At 51.0% G+C, this 16,680-nt stretch overlaps 1 protein-coding gene across 1 annotated transcript in view; it reads right to left on the bottom strand.

Annotated features, from left to right (window-relative positions):
* Positions 1 to 5,582: 5,582 nt before the first annotated feature.
* Positions 5,583 to 16,680, bottom strand: part of CD99 (CD99 molecule (Xg blood group)) — a 44,035-nt gene continuing 32,937 nt past the window's right edge. Inside the window, exons 9-10 of the mRNA XM_066357701.1 lie at positions 8,756 to 8,812; positions 5,583 to 7,282 (exon numbers count right to left, since the gene is read on the bottom strand). Coding sequence (XP_066213798.1) covers positions 7,257 to 7,282; positions 8,756 to 8,812 — 83 coding nt within the window. The 3' untranslated portion in view covers positions 5,583 to 7,256. The remainder of the gene's footprint in view (positions 7,283 to 8,755; positions 8,813 to 16,680) is intronic.

Raw genomic sequence — 16,680 nt, 5'->3', positions numbered from 1 at the left:
AAAGTGGGATTGGTCTGCATAAAAATCTCTCCCTCGTTCCCTACATAAACATCAGCTGATGTTTTAATGTAGAAACCATGGTGTTAGAACAAAGTATGAATTTAAAAAAAAAAATTGCCAGTTTATTTTGTTCCTTAGATTACACATCAAGTGAAATCACACGGCGTCTGCCTTTCCCGGAAATGTTTCCCCGAGCATAAAACCCGTCGGCTCCACCCATGCGGTTGCAAATGGTAAGATTCCATCCTTTTTTGTGGCTATATACTATTCCACTGCCTATCTGTATAGCACGTTTTGTATCCACTCGTCCCAGCTATACGCCTCGAACCAAATACGAAATCATACTGAATGTCAACAGTAACTGAAAAAGCAAAATTACAAAAAAAAATAGAATAAAATGTCCAGTTAAATAGGGCTTAACTGTTTCACATAGAATTATATTCGAGCCCTGGCAGGTTGGCTCAGTGGTAGAGCGTCGGTCTGGTGTGCAGAAGTCCCGGGTTCGATTCCCGGCCAGGGCACACAGGAGAGGTGCCCATCTGCTTCTCCACCCCTCCCCCTCTCCTTCCTCTCTGTCTCTCTCTTCCCCTCCTGCAGCCAAGGCTCCATTGGAGCAAAGATGGCCCGGGCACTGGGGATGGCTCTGTGGCCTCTGCCTCAGGTGCTAGAGTGGCTCTGGTCGCGGCAGAGCGACGCCCCGGAGGGGCAGAGCATCGCCCCCTGGTGGGCAGAGCGTAGCCCCTGGTGGGCGTGCCGGGTGGATCCCGGTCGGACGCATGCGGGAGTCTGTCTGACTGTCTCTCCCCGTTTCCAGCTTCAGAAAAATACAGAAAAAAAAAAAAAAGGAAAAAATATATTCGAAGAAGGGCACATTGTAAATTAGAATGTACATTTCCAATGCCTATTCCTCAATAAAGAAACAGATTTTTATGTAAAATAATAAGAATCAATATCAGAATGGTCATTGCTTTTTTGTTTGTTTGTTTCTAAGCATGACAGAAAGACCACAAGCTGTTAACTAATTTCACTACATAAGAATACTCAACAGCCTGACCTGTGGTGGCGCAGTGGATAAAGCATCGATCTGGAACACTGAGGTCACCAGTTCAAAACCCAGGCTTGCCCAGTCAAGGCACATATGAGAGTTGATGCTTCCTGCTCCTCTCCCATTCTCTCCTTCTCTCCCCCCCACCTCTTTAAAATGAATAAATAAAAATCTTAAGAGAAAACTGGAAAAAAAATACTAAACACAGAATGCGGGCAAAACACCACTTCAGAAAGCAAAAGGCTCAGGATAAAGTGCAAAAGCATATTTGCTTCCGACTTTACGGTCATATCGCACTATCTTTCATATGTAAAGAGTTCCTGCAGATCAATAACAACAGGACCCACAGCACAAACACAGATGGGCAAAGGGCATATCCAGAGGGTTCCCCCAGGGAAGCAACACAGATGGGTCTTCCACACACTGGTTCTCAATCTCGTTCACGATCGGAGAAACTCAGTGTGAGATAAATTAATCCGATTCCGTTAGTCAACAAACAGATTGGCGATGATCAGAAAATGAGCAGGACTATGAAGAAACAGGGCTCTGTACCACTGGGGGTCCTAGATCTTGCAAAACCCCTACGGAGGACGATTGTGTGGTGTTCGTGAAAATTAACTATTCACCCGCCCTTTTTCCCACAACAATGACAATTTGGGGCATTTCTGGCACACACACATTGAGCCCCAAACTTCCCTGATAACATATGTCATTGTAGCATTTTCTCAGTAGCAAAAAAACTTGACCACAGCTCAAGATGGTTGCTTCAGTATATCATGACCTGGGCTTGCAACAAATCCTTGACTATGTTACTCTCTCCCGTTAGTGCTGAAATAAAAGCTTCATCCTAATTTCCAAACCCACTATTCCGTGATTTTTCTATGTAGGACTTCAAAATGATGCAACAAAGCTTTTTTTTGAATTTTTTTTTTTTGCCCAAATATTTGGTGGAGGCAACGAACCACCTAATTCAAATGCAACTTCCCAAAGATCCACTTTTAAATAAAGTCTTTTCACACAATGTGACATTCAAACAAGTGTAGAAAAATGTGGACATGCACCTTTTATTAAAAAAAACGCCCTCGCCGGTTGGCTCAGCGGTAGAGCGTCGGCCTGGCGTGTGGAGGACCCGGGTTCGATTCCCGGCCAGGGCACACAGGAGAAGCGCCCATTTGCTTCTCCACCTCCCCCCCACACTCCTTCCTCTCTGTCTCTCTCTTCCCCTCCCGCAGCCAAGGCTCCATTGGAGCAAAGATGGCCTGGGCGTTGGGGATGGCTCCTTGGCCTCTGCCCCAGGCGCTAGAGTGGCTCTGGTCATGGCAGAGCGACGCCCCGGAGGGGCAGAGTATCGCCCCCTGGTGGGCAGAGCGTCGCCCCTGGTGGGCGTGCCGGGTGGATCCCGGTCGGGCGCATGCGGGAGTCTGTCTGCCTGTCTCTCCCCATTTCCAGCTTCAGAAAAATACAAAAAAAATTAAAAAATTAAAAAAAAAACCCAAAAAACAAAGCCCAGCTGATGTAGTTTTAACTGTCTTGATTTATTTGTGCGATGTAATTTTATACATTTTTTTTTAAAAAAAAACACCCGTTCTTACACTGCCGTATTCTTTTTTTCTTAATGAGACAAGTAGGTTGATAGTATACTGTGGATAAAGCATATAAGACGTCAGTGTTACTCAGAGTCACAAAAATAATATGCATTTTTAATAACCATGTAGAAAGCAAGTCTGACCTCAAAGGCAATCGTCAGCGGTTGGTGGGGGATGGGTATTCTACGCTATGTCTTTATGACCCAGGTGTTTTCCAATAGTGAGCGAGGGGACCCAGGTTTGTGGCTCTATTCACCCCTTGATGTGAGGGTGATCCCGTCACTCGATGAACAAGGGAAGGTAGGTGGGATGTATCTCTTATGTCCCGTAGAAGCCAGGACGTCATGCCCCCTCCTGTCCACAGTTGGACCACAGGGGCACCCGGTTGGTACAGACTGAGCCATGAATGGCTAAGAAAGAAAACCAGAGTCTTTATTATATTGTTCTTTTACTCTGTGTCATATACTCAAATGTTATCATGCTGTCAGAGACAGAAAGTAACTAAAAGTCTTTAAAAAAAAAAACAAACCAGATGTCCGTCTTGAGAATGACATTTTAAAAGCTCTTTAGACAAAGGAGAGAGGCAGATACCAGGAAAGCAATGATGAGAAGCTGTGATGTCCTCAGCAAAAGAAGGGGGTGTCTCAGGACACCCCCTGGATTCTACGGTGGCTGCTCTGTTCAAGCCTTTTCCCTGAATCCGGGAATGGGTAGGGGGGAGTCCACACAGCTGTAACAACACCACACCTCTGAACAGGGAGGGGGGTTTGCATAAAACAGGGCTGCAGTGACAGGCCCCGACTCAGTACTACTCTCCATGACAAGATTAAGCCGTCCCGTGAAATTGACAGCACTTCTGACAGGTGTACGTTAGCGTGACTGTCCAAATGGGTGTCATGTGAAGACATCCTAATTCTCCAGGGGTGGGGCGCACACCCTCTCTCGCCTGTCGGGGCCCCTCCTCTCCATGCGATGAATTCACAGCTCCGAGCAAAGCGGTTTGCAAGCTTTGTTTTCTGTTGCCCTAAACGGGGCGATGCTTCCAACGGTGGAAGGCTCACCGTTCACTGCGAGGGGGACACATGTCCCTTCCAGTTCGATCCAAACTGTGCAAAAGCAGAGAAAAGGGTTCTGGCCTGCCCTTATGTTACACCCGGCTCTCATGGCAAAGCAGTTAAAACGTTTTGTCAGGATGACACAAACAGTGAACCGACTGGTGACATTCACCCGCATGCAAGGAAGAAGGGGAGTATGTGAATGCAGGGGAGTATCTGACTAAGGGGAGTATCTAACTGCAGGGGGGAATATCTGAATTAGGGGCATATCTGACTGCAGGGGAATATCTGAATACAGGGGGAGTATCTGACTGCAGGAGAGTATCTGAATGTAGGGGGAGTATATGAATGCAGAGGCATATTTGAACACAGAGGAATATCTGAATGCACAGGAGTATTTGACTGCAAAGGGAGTATCTGAGTGCAGAGGAGTATCTGAATGCAGGGGGAGTATCTGAATGCAGAAAAGTATCTGAATGCATGAGGGACTATCTTAACACAGGGAGGATCTAAATGCAGGAGAAGTATCTGAATGCAGGGGAGTATCTGAACGCAGGAGTATCATCTCAACGCAGGGGAGTATCTGAACGCAGGGGAGTATCTGACTGCAGGAGAGTATCTGAATGTAGGGGAAGTATCTGAATGCAGAGGAATATTTGAACAGAGGAATATCTGAATGCACAGGAGTATTCGACTGCAAAGGAAGTATCTGAGTGCAGAGGAGTATCTGAATGCAGGGGGAGTATCTCAATGCAGAAAAGTATCTGAATGCATGAGGGAGTATCTGAATGCATGAGGGACTATCAACACAGGGGAGGATCTAAATGCAGAAGTATCTGAATGCAGGGGAGTATCTGAAAACAGGAGTATCATCTCAATGCAGGGGAGTATCTGAACGCAGGGGAGGATCTGAATGCAGGAGGATCATCTCAACGCAGGGGAGTATCTGACTGCAGGAGAGTATCTGAATGTAGGGGGAGTATCTGAATGCAGAGGAATATTTGAACACAGAGGAATATCTGAATGCACAGGAGTATTCGACTGCAAAGGGAGTATCTGAGTGCAGAGGAGTATCTGAATGCAGGGGGAGTATCTGAATGCATGAGGGAGTATCTGAATGCATGAGGGACTATCAACACAGGGGAGGATCTAAATGCAGGAGAAGTATCTGAATGCAGGGGAGTATCTGAAAACAGGAGTATCATCTCAATGCAGGGGAGTATCTGAATGCAGGGGAGGATCTGAATGCAGGAGGATCATCTCAACGCAGGGGAGTATCTGAACACAGGGGAGGATCTGAATGCAGGAGGATCATCTCAACGCAGGGGAGTATCTGACTGCAGGGGAGTATCTGACTGCAGGAGAGTATCTGAATGTAGGGGGAGTATATGAATGCAGAGGCATATTTGAACACAGAGGAATATCTAAATGCACAGGAGTATTTGACTGCAAAGGGAGTATCTGAGTGCAGAGGAGTATCTGAATGCAGGGGGAGTATCTGAATGCAGAAAAGTATCTGAATGCATGAGGGAGTATCTGAATGCATGAGGGACTATCTTAACACAGGGGAGGATCTAAATGCAGGAGAAGTATCTGAATGCAAGGGAGTATCTGAACACAGGAGTATCATCTCAATGCAGGGGAGTATCTGAACGCAGGGGAGATTCTGAATGCAGGAGTATCATCTCAATGCAGGGGAGTATCTGACTGCAGGAGAGTATCTGAATGTAGGGGGAGTATCTGAATACAGAGGAATATTTGAACACAGAGGAATATCTGAATGCACAGGAGTATTCTACTGCAAAGGGAGTATCTGAGTGCAGAGGTATATCTGAATGCAGAAAAGTATCTGAATGCATGAGGGAGTATCTGAATGCATGAGGGAGTATCTGAATGCATGAGGGACTATCTTAACACAAGGGTGGATCTAAATGCAGGAGAAGTATGTGAATGCAGGGGAGTATCTGAACGCAGGAGTATCATCTCAACGTAGGGGAGTATCTGAAGGCAGGGGAGGATCTGAATGCAAAAGTATCATCTCAAAGCAGGGGAGTATCTGACTGCAGGAGAGTATCTGAATGTAGGGGGAGTATCTGAATACAGAGGAATATTTGAACACAGAGGAATATCTGAATGCACAGGAGTATTCTACTGCAAAGGGAGTATCTGAGTGCAGAGGTATATCTGAATGCAGGGGGAGTATCTGAATGCAGAAAAGTATCTGAATGCATGAGGGAGTATCTGAATGCATGAGGGACTATCTTAACACAAGGGTGGATCTAAATGCAGGAGAAGTATGTGAATGCAAGGGAGTATCTGAACGCAGGAGTATCATCTCAACGTAGGGGAGTATCTGAAGGCAGGGGAGGATCTGAATGCAAAAGTATCATCTCAACGCAGGGGAGTATCTGACTGCAGGGGAGTATCTGACTGCAAGAGAGTATCTGAATGTAGGGGGAGTATCTGAATGCAGAGGAATATTTGAACACAGAGGAATATCTGAATGCACAGGAGCATTTGACTGCAAAGGGAGTATCTGAGGCAGAGGAGTATCTGAATGCATGAGGGAGTATCTTAACAGGAGAGTATCTAAATGCAGGAGAAGTATCTGAATGCAGGGGAGTATCTGAACGCAAGAGTATCATCTCAACGCAGGGGAGGATCTGAACGCAGGGGAGGATCTGAATGCAGGAGGAGTATCTGAATGCAGGGGAGTATCTGAATGCAAGGAAGTGTCCCAGATGTGACAAGACAAGCAAAAGGAACAGAGCAAAGGGGGGGGGGGAATCCAGGACTACGAGCCAACACTCAGGCTGACCGTGTGTCTTACGGCCCCAGCAAAGCGACCCTGGGACCCACCCAACACCTCTCCAGGGACCTTCCTGCACAAGCCACCCCATAGCAACATAACTTCAGTTAAAAAAAAAAAAAGTGTGTGATTTCTAATTTTTTTTTTTATTATTTGTCTGGTGTAAAAATAGCCTCAGAAATGAAAAAGCCCCGTTGGAGGACACAGCCTGAAGGCTCCCCCCTCCCTCCGTGACACCCCCTCCCCACCCCGGGGCTCGGGAAAGCTTCAGACATGTCCAATTGGCATGGAGTCTGGTCAGCGGCTCAAGGTTCCTAACCCTTATGAGCAACGGAGACTTTGCGAGGGACATGGTTTTGCATCGCAGGGGAACCACCCCCCCCCCGCCTCCTCCTCGGAGGGGCTTGAAGACAGTCAGGGGCCATCAATTTTCCTGCGGGTGTAAAACCCACTGTCAGTCGACATCATCCACTCAGGGCGGTCGGCCAACCGCGTGTCGGAGTCGAAAGGCAGAATCCGACTCGGACAGAGGCAGGGCATGACAGGGCTGGTCCCGGTGGTGGGTCCGGTTCCCCGACGGGCCGGTCTGGGTGGGGCTGGCGTGCGTGGGTGGGGAGGCTCCCACCGGTCCAGCCGGGTCGGGACGGGCAGGTCCGGGCTTGGCGGGCCCCGCCCACCCACAGCCACAGTTCCGTCAGGCGCCGTCAGCAAGTGTTGCAAAAACCCTGCCGGGCACGTTGGGCTGCTTGTGCCGTCCGCCCCTACTTCTCGATAAGAGTCTGTTGAACTGCCGGGGACAAAACAGGACAAGACAAGACAACTGCCATCAGCAAGCGTCCCCAGACACGGCCCCCTCCCCCCACAGGCACGTGAGTATCTCCATCTGGGAACCCTCAGAGGTGCTGACTCTATCTCCTACAAGATAAATTGGCTCGAAACTCCTCGCCGACAGAGAGACCCAGAACTAGAGATCTCATCGGCTTTAGGGGGAAAAAACAAAACAAAAAACAATCAATAAACTGTGTCGTGTGATACAATCATCGCCGGAAAAAAAAAAAAAAAAAAGCAACTTCAAGACAAGCAGGAAAAACGTGAGAGAAGGTATATTTCTACCAGCGTCACCAGAGACAGGAAAAAAAAAAAAAAGAAAGAATCCTTTATAATCAACCCAATTTCAGAATAAATAACCGTCCAATAGCCCTGGCCGGTTGGCTCAGTGGTAGAGCGTCGGCCTGGCGTGCAGAAGTCCCGGGTTCGATTCCCGGCCAGGACACACAGGAGAAGCGCCCATTTGCTTCTCCACCCCTCCCCCTCTCCTTCCTCTCTGTCTCTCTCTTCCCCTCCCGCAGCCGAGGCTCCATTGGAGCAAAGATGGCCCGGGCGCTGGGGATGGCTCTGTGGCCTCTGGCTCAGGTGCTAGAATGGCTCTGGTCACAACAGAGCAACGCCCCCCTGGTGGGCAGAGCATAGCCCCTGGCGCCACATGAGGGAGTCTGTCTGACTGTCTCTCCCCATTTCTAGCTTCAGAAAAATACCAAAAAACAAACAAACAAACAAAAAACCCGTCCAATAGGGGTCACCCATGTTTAATATTTTGCAATAATTTGTGGCTAATCTGTTCTGATTGAGACCTCTGTTTTGCGTTTTTGGCGCTTAAAGACAATTATCCCCTTCTTACACATTTTGCCCCGTTTAGAATAGCCGCGCAGTAGATAAAACTCACAAAAAGTCTCTCGTGCTACGGTTTCAAAATACTTTAAAACGTTGTGACAATTTCCATGGAACAGGTGTCATATAGACATGATCATACTTCGTTTTTCCTGTGCCATGTTCAAAGGGGGTCCAAAACAGAAACCACGTGTCTTTGCCCCCACCCCCGACCCCCGGGAGAAGTTTCCATCATGTAAACAATTTCCTCTTGACCCCGACTTTGCCCCCCCCACCCCGGGAAAGGGGAGAGGATTAGGTCAGTGTGTCCACCGGAGCAGGACAGGACACTGCGTCTCAGAAGATGTGCTTTGACCGTTGGGCGTTGGATGCTGGCCCCTGGCACCGCTTGGAAAACGAGCGGGCGTCATCGGTATTTTAAAGAGAATTTTCCACCTAAATCGGAGTCTCACCAGAAGCCTCGAGCCCAGGACGGTTTAAACATCGTCTCCCAAAGGAGATGTTTTAAAAGACCCAACCTAACCGCACTCCCAGGATCCGGGCGGGGCAGGACGGAGCCACCAGCGGCCGCCCGCTCAGCGCCCGTTCTTACCCGGGGGTTCGGCGTTCGTGTTCCGGTGGTTCTCCATGTTGATGTCTGCTTGGTCCGCTGTAAGCAAGACAGAGAGGAAATATTCTCAGGGTGATCTGTGCCCATGCCCAGATACCCACCCAGCCCATCCCGGGAATCAGAGCTCAGGGGGGCACCTTCTGCTCGCCTGTTCACTTGCTCCTGACTTTCCTCCCTCAGCCTACGTTCTTCCGTTTATTTCCAACATTCCGCAGACACGCATCAACACGCACACGGGTCCCCCAATGTCCCCCAAGGTGTGCGGCATGAGCCGATAAAACCCCCAGCGCGTGCGTGGGACACTCACACTCGGGGCCGCGTCCGCATAGGAAGACACAACGGAGTCACTTCCGAAAAGGGGACCTGGACCTGGACGGAAGCATCGGGTCCCCCCCTGACAACCCATTCCCGGGACGTAAAACCTTCACCTCCCTGAAAGGGCGTCTGTCGTCTGCGGTCACGATGCCTCCGCCCGCAGACGCGCCACGCAACTTGTCACCCTGGTCTGGAGAGGGCGAATGCTGTGACAGCGACTCCCCACCCCCAGTCACGCCACGAGACCGCCCCCCCCCGCCCACCCTGCAGTGGACGAGACGTCTCAGGCCAACGCAAGAACAGAGGGGACGCTTAGAAGAGCGACCACGAATCAACAGCATCCTGTCACGTCCTCGCCCGGTGGGGCAGGACGTGGGCATCAGCCACGCCAGGCACAGTGCGGAGCCAACGGCCGGCCGTGGCCGGGAATCCGAAACTGTTCTTTTCAGGGAAAAAAGAAAAAAAAATTTCTTTGATCGACTTTATTGGGGTAACATTTGGTTAATACAATGATATCAGCTTCAGGTGCACCGTCCTACAAATACATCATCTGCACACCGTTTCGTGCGTTCGCGACCCAAAGTCGCGTCTCCGTCTGTCACCGTTATGCGACCTTTTAATGTGTCCTTCCTCCTCTACCCCCTGTCGCCCCTGCAGACCCCACACTGTCCTCTGTGCCCATGAGGGTCTGTCTGTTTGGGTTTTTTTGCTTAATCCCATCTCCTTTGTTCCCCCAAACTCCGTCCCCTCTGAGAGCGGTCAGCCGGCTTCCTGTATCCACGAATCTGTCCTATTTGGTTTCTCAGTTTACTGTGTTCATTAGGCTCCACACAGAAGTGAGAGCATACGAGATTTGTCTTTCTCTGCCTGGCTGCTGTCACCGGGGATAATCATCTCCAGGTCCGCCCACGCTGTCACAGAAGGCGAGATTCCCTCTTTTTTTTTTTTTTTTTTTTTTTGGTATTTTTCTGAAGCTGGAAACGGGGAGAGACAGTCAGACAGACTCCCGCATGTGCCCGACCGGGATCCACCCGGCACGCCCACCAGGGGCGACGCTCTGCCCACCAGGAGGCGATGCTCTGCCCCTCCGGGGTGTCGCTCTGTTGCAACCAGAGCCACTCTAGCGCCTGGGGCAGAGGCCAAGGAGCCATCCCCAGCGCCTGGGCCATCTTTACTCCAATGGAGCCTTGGCTGCGGGAGGGGAAGAGAGAGACAGAGAGGAAGGAGGGGGCGGTGGAGAAGCAAATGGGCACTTCTCCTGTGTGCCCTGGCCGGGAATCGAACCCGGGTCCCCCGCACGCCAGGCCAACGCTCTACCGCTGAGCCAACCCTCCTTTTTCATGGCTGTGTAGTATTCCATGATGCAAATGGACCACAGCTTTACTTTCTACCCACTCCTGCACCGCTGGGCTGTCACTTCAGAGGACAGACAGACAATTTCTCTCTACGGAAAGATGGCAGCCACCGCCGCCACAGGGCGAAGATGATCTAACAGGGCATTCAAAGGCTCCGTCAAATCCGGACACGTTGAAGGTTAGGAGAAGCAGAAACGGAAATCGAAAAGCCCGTGTGAACGAACGCAGCATAGCAAGACGAAAATCCACTTGGGGGGCAAAAGTTTGTTCCAAGACGGGAAAGACGCCCCCCAGGGTGATATGCTCTGAAGAGACGTTTTTGGGGGACAACCAGGGAGTCAGGAGACTGTCATGTGACCCGGCTGCCAGCATTCACGGGCACGCTTCTGAAGGCTCCGGTGTCCAGGTGAGCCAGGTGGGTGCTTCCCGAGAGGGTCTCCACTTCCCAGGGAGCAAGGCTGAACCCCTCCATCCCCAGACTTAGCACGAAGGTGACACTGGGCGGGCTGGGGTTACCGTGCACCCCTGTCACCTGCGCTGTTCTGTGAGAAACCCCCAGACTCCGCCCTGTCAGGGCGACATTTAGCTGAGGACGTTCTGAGAGGCAGGCAGCGGACGCAAGCCTGGCGCTGGGAGATTTTCTCTCCCGGAGACCCTTGTGAGCCCCAGAGAGACCAAGCTGCTGTCCCCAACATCCCCGGGCCCCAAAGGAAAGAGCAGGGTTCCCAGAAAGACACGACCCAGACCCCTTGCTTCAGCCCTCAAAGCTAAAAAGGACAAACACACATTTGTAAATTAGTTCAAGCCATTCTTCTGCTTTTTTTGAGGGGGGGGGGTGGGGGGAAGGGAGGTCTCAGGGACCACAGACAGCTGTTAGAACAGGGGTCGGGAACCTTTTTGGCTGAGAGAGCCATGAACGCCACATATTTTAAAATGTCATTCCATGAGAGCCGTACAACAACCCGTGGACGTGACGCAACATCCAATAAAAATCTGGTGTTGTCCCGGAGGACAGCTGTGATTGGCTCCAGCCACCCGCCACCATGAACATGAGCGGTAGGAAATGAATGGATTGTGATCCAGGAGAATGTTTCCTATTTTTAACGTGATTATTATTTTTTTTATGAAAGATCTGTCTGCGAGCCAGAGGCAGCCATCCAAAGAGCCACATCTGGCTCGCGAGCCAGAGGTTCCCGACCCCTGGGTTAGAGGGACACCAGCGAGTGTGGATTTAGAGGGTCTCTCCGCTCGGGAAGCAAGTATGTATATTGCACATGACTTCCTGGAATGACATGGACAGCGATGAACCTCCCCCCCCCCCCCCGCCCTGTGCTGACCAGGGCACGGGCTCCCTTTGATCAGAACTGAGAAACCAAGAGACACATTTTGCCAAAGAACTGAGGGCTGTCCAGCTGACCGCCATCAAAGGCTAGGAAGGTGGCCGGCAGAGGTGACCGTGCCGCGGTGGGGGCCTTTGGGGTCTTTTCCGCCCCCCACGAGCCCCCATCGTAACCTGAAGACCACCAACGTGGCCCCGAGTCACCGCCCCCCCCCCCCCGTGGCGTGCGGAACCGCAGCACGGGCTCGAAGAGAGGAAGGTCATTTTGACGCCTGAGAGGAAGACAGCAAAATGAGGAGAGCGAAGAAAAACCCAGCGAGCGACCCAGTGAGGCACCGAGTCTCTGGGGCCAACAAGAGTCCACCTTCCAATTCTGAAACCATGAGAATGTTAGGCTATTGCTAAACACGTGGGTCCCCCACCCCTGCTCTGTCACCCTGCTCCGGGATAGTAAAGTTCACTTATTTGGAAAAATGACAGAGAGAGAGGGAGAGAGAGAGAGAGAGAGAGAAAAGAAGAAGAAGAAGAAGAAGAAGAAGAAGAAGAAGAAGAAGAGGAGGAGGAGGAGGAGGAGGAGGAGGAGGAGGAGGAGAAGGAGGAGGAGAAGGAGAGGAAGAGGAAGAAGAAGAAGAAGAAGAAGAAGAAGAAGAAGAAGAAGAAGAAGAAGAAGAAAGAAGAAGAAGTAGGAGGAACAGGAGGAGAAGGAGGAGGAGAAGGAGAGGAAGAGGAAGAAGAAGAGGAAGAGGAAGAGGAAAAAGAAGAGGAAGAAGAAAAGGAAGAAGAAGAGGAAGAGGAAGAAGAAGAAGAAGAAAGAAGAAGAAGGAGGAGGAACAGGAGGAGAAGGAGGAGGAGGAGAAGGAGAGGAAGAGGAAAAACAAGAAGAAAGAAGAAAGAAGAAGGAGGAACAGGAGAAAAAAGAGGAGGAGGAGGAGGAGGAGGAGGCGACTTTGGAACAGCTTTATGGGAAACGGAGTCGTCATCAGTGCACCACAAACATGGAAAGGTCATCAAATCGAAGGGTCCAAATGGTAGGTGACACCCCTACGTCGGGAACAGGCAAGGAAGGAGGTGGCCGCCCCCCAGCCTCGGCCCGAATCCACCTCCCAAGGTGACCGTGACGTGGACACGCTCGACTCCCACATGGGTGCCCCCCACCCTGCTTCGTCCTGTTGGGTCTGAGTCTGGGAGGAAATATCAACATCCGTCCTCAATTTCGGAAGGTGCCGGTGGTGCCTGAATGGAAGACGCCTCCGTGGGTCCGAGAGGGAGGGGGGCAGAGAAGTCACGTCTTCAGCGGGACGGTTCACGGAGGCGAGGGGGGTAAGGAGAAGGGTCGGGTGCGTCTTAGGAGACAGAGACACGGGTCACACAGGATCCGGAAGCCCGCACGGGGTGGCCTGCTTGTCCTTGCGTCTTCCGTTAATCTGGAAGGGGAGATCGGGAGAGAGGGAAGGCAGAAGTAAACCGCTGATGGGTTTGCTCCGAGTGTGAGCCCGCAGGTCTGGCGTGTGAGCCAGTGCCCCCCGGTGGCAGCCGTGAGCAGTTAGGGAGGCGTGGGAGCTGTTAGAGAAACAGGGACTCGGCTCAGGACAGTGGGGGACGCTTAAAGGCCAAGTGCAACAGGAAGTTAGAATCGGAGTGGAAAGCAAGGTGAAGGAGGAAGGGAGAATAAATGGATGGTATAAATCAAAACATGGATGGATGGTGGGTGGGTGGGTGGGTGGATGGGTGGACAGAAGGATGGATAAAAGGAAGGAAGGAGGGGAGGAAGAAAGAAAGGGTGGGTGGATGGATGATGGACGGATAATGGATGCATGGATGGATGGGTTGATGGATGATGAATGGATGGAAAGATAGATGGATGGAAAGATGGATGGATAGATGGATGAATGAATGGAAGGATGTCTGGACGAATGGATGGATGGTTGGGTGGATGGATGATGGATGGGTAGATGGAAGGATGGATGGGTAGATGAATGAGTGGGTGGATGGATGAATGGATAGATAAATGGGTGGATGGGTGAATGGATGGATGGAAGGATGGATGGATGGTTGGATGGATGGGTGGGTGGAAGGATGGATGAGTAGATGAATGAGTGATGGATGGATGAATGGATACGGAGGGATGGATGGATGGATGGATGGATGGATGGATGGATGAATGGAAGGATGGATGGATGGTTGGATGGATGGGTGGGTGGATGGATGATGGATGGATGGATGGGTGGGTGGATGGATGATGGATGGTTGGATGGATGGATGGGTGGATGGATGGATGATGGATAGATGGGTGGATGAATGAATGGATAGATGGATGGATGGGTGGATGGATGGATGGGTGGGTGGGTGGATGGATGATGGATGGTTGGATGGATGGATGGAAGGGTGGATGGTAGATGGATAGATGGATGGGTGGATGGAAGGATAGATAGATGGATGGATAGATTGATGGATGGATGGTTGGATTATGAATGGTGGGTGGATGGCTGGATGAATGGAAGGCTGGATGGATGGGTGGATAAATGGATGTACAGACAGATGGAAGGAAGAAAGGAAGGAGGGAGGAAGGGTGCACACATCAGTAGCCCATTTAACCAACACCTCAGAAAAGTCCTCCCAGGCCGACACTGGGCAAAGCTAGAGGGTGTGCCCCAGCAACCACACGGACGGCAGCCACCCTTGTGACAACAGCCAAAAGCTGGGCTCAGCCCATGCCCATCAGTGGTTACATGAAGCCGTCACCTGAAGGCAGCACACCAAGACACAGAGCCACACGGCCACCCCGAGCCCACATCTGAAACAGTCTCAACAGCCCGCTGTGAAAACTAGACCGAACTTTCTGCACCCCAGTCCGACGCTCTATCCACTGCGCCACCGCCTGGTCAGAAGACCGAACTTTCAGCACTACGAAATTCAAATCTTTAGGAACCAAAAACGTGCCCATTGGATGTCCCTGGCTGTGGATTTTTTTTCAGACGTTAGCTCAAAGCACAACACCGAAAGGCTCTTACACCGACTTCTATGTAGACCGATCGTATCTGACCCAGATGGAGAAAACACCCCAGCATTTATCTGTCCAGGTCCTCAAGACGACTCCTGATGCACATTCAACAGGCACCCCACAAAGCAGCATCATGGCAAGGTTCCAAGAAATCGTACCATCTACCAACAGTCACCCCGTAGAATAACGGTTTTCCCCCAAACCGCGGTTTCTTAAATCGGGGCACATGACGGCGACGTCCTTCTTAGGAAATCTTCAAGGGCGTGATGACGCAGGGGCCCGCACCTCTGACGATGTGACCATCCCAGAAATAAAGCCCGGCACACAGTCCTGCACTGTCCCCGGAATCCGGCAGCAAGGTCGCACGCCCAACGCCCAGATCTGGCGTCTTCATTCCGGGTCTGTCCGTAAGAATGTGTCACCAACAATAAAGACTAAGCGCAGTTCTCAGACCCCTGACGTCTACCCAGGCAGTCCAGGATGAGATCTCATCGTCTGCGTGATGGGGTTTTCATGAGAAGAGCAGCTAATTGCCTTTGTGATCATCCTGGGCACAGCAAAAGGAGTCGTCACTGATGTTGGAAGCAGCAAGCTCTCTCCTTGTGCTGCGGAGTGACTTTGGTTCTCTGCTTCCTACAGGACCTGGAGCTTGAGGTCATGCGCCCCATGGGAACGATGAAGGAAGTCAACCCGGCACATCACCCAGGGAAACGTCCTCACGTTAGCCTAACGCGACAAGAAGAACTGTTGGACGTTTTCTAGGGAAACACACTTCGCTCCCTGCTTGGGAAGAGATGTTGACACCTAAACTGAATGGATGAATGGAAGAATGGATGGATAGGTGGGTGGATGGATGGATGGATGATGGATAGGAGGATGTATGATGGATGGATGGATGGATGGATGCATGGATGGATGCGTGGGTGGATGATGGATGGATGCATGGATGGATGAATGGGTAGATGGATGAACAAGTGGGTGGATGGATGGATGCGTGGGTGGATGATGGATGGATGCATGGATGGATGAATGGGTAGATGGATGAACAAGTGGGTGGATGGATGGGTGGGTGGGTGGATGATGGATTGATGGATGGATGGATGGATGAATGGAAGGATGGATGGATGGATGGATGATGGATGGATGGATGGATGGATGATGGATGGGTGGATGGATGGGTGGGTGGATGGATGATGGATGGATGGATGGATGATGGATGGGTTCATGGATGGGTGGGTGGATGGATGATGGATGGATGGATGAATGGATGGATGAATGGAAGAATGGATGGTGGATGGATGGTTGGATGCATGGATGGATAAGTGGGTGGTTGGATGGATGGATGGATGATGGGTGGGTGGATGGATGATGGATTGATGGATGCATGGATTGATGAATGGAAGGATGGATGGATGGATGGATGATGGATGGATGGATGGATGGATGGATGATGGATGGGTGGATGGATGGATGATGGATGGGTGGATGGATGGGTGGGTGGATGGATGATGGATGGATGGATGGATGGATGGATGATGGATGGGTTCATGGATGGGTGGGTGGATGGATGATGGATGGATGGATGAATGGATGGATGAATGGAAGAATGGATGGTGGATGGATGGTTGGATGCATGGATGGATAAGTGGGTGGTTGGATGGATGGATGGATGATGGGTGGGTGGATGGATGATGGATTGATGGATGCATGGATGGATGAATGGAAGGATGGATGGATGGATGGATGGGTGGTTGGATGGGTGGATGATGGATGATGGATGGACGGGTGGATGGATGATGGATGGATGGGTGGATGGATGGATGGATGGATGGGTGGGTGGATGGATGATGGATGGATGATGGATGGACGGGTGTATAAATGGATGGATGGATGGATG

This window comes from Saccopteryx leptura, chromosome X, assembly GCF_036850995.1.
Source record: "Saccopteryx leptura isolate mSacLep1 chromosome X, mSacLep1_pri_phased_curated, whole genome shotgun sequence".
In the NCBI taxonomy this organism is placed as follows: Eukaryota; Metazoa; Chordata; class Mammalia; order Chiroptera; family Emballonuridae; genus Saccopteryx; species Saccopteryx leptura.
The sequence above is the reverse complement of the archived record's forward strand: the minus strand, read 5'-3'. Positions and strand labels throughout refer to the sequence as shown.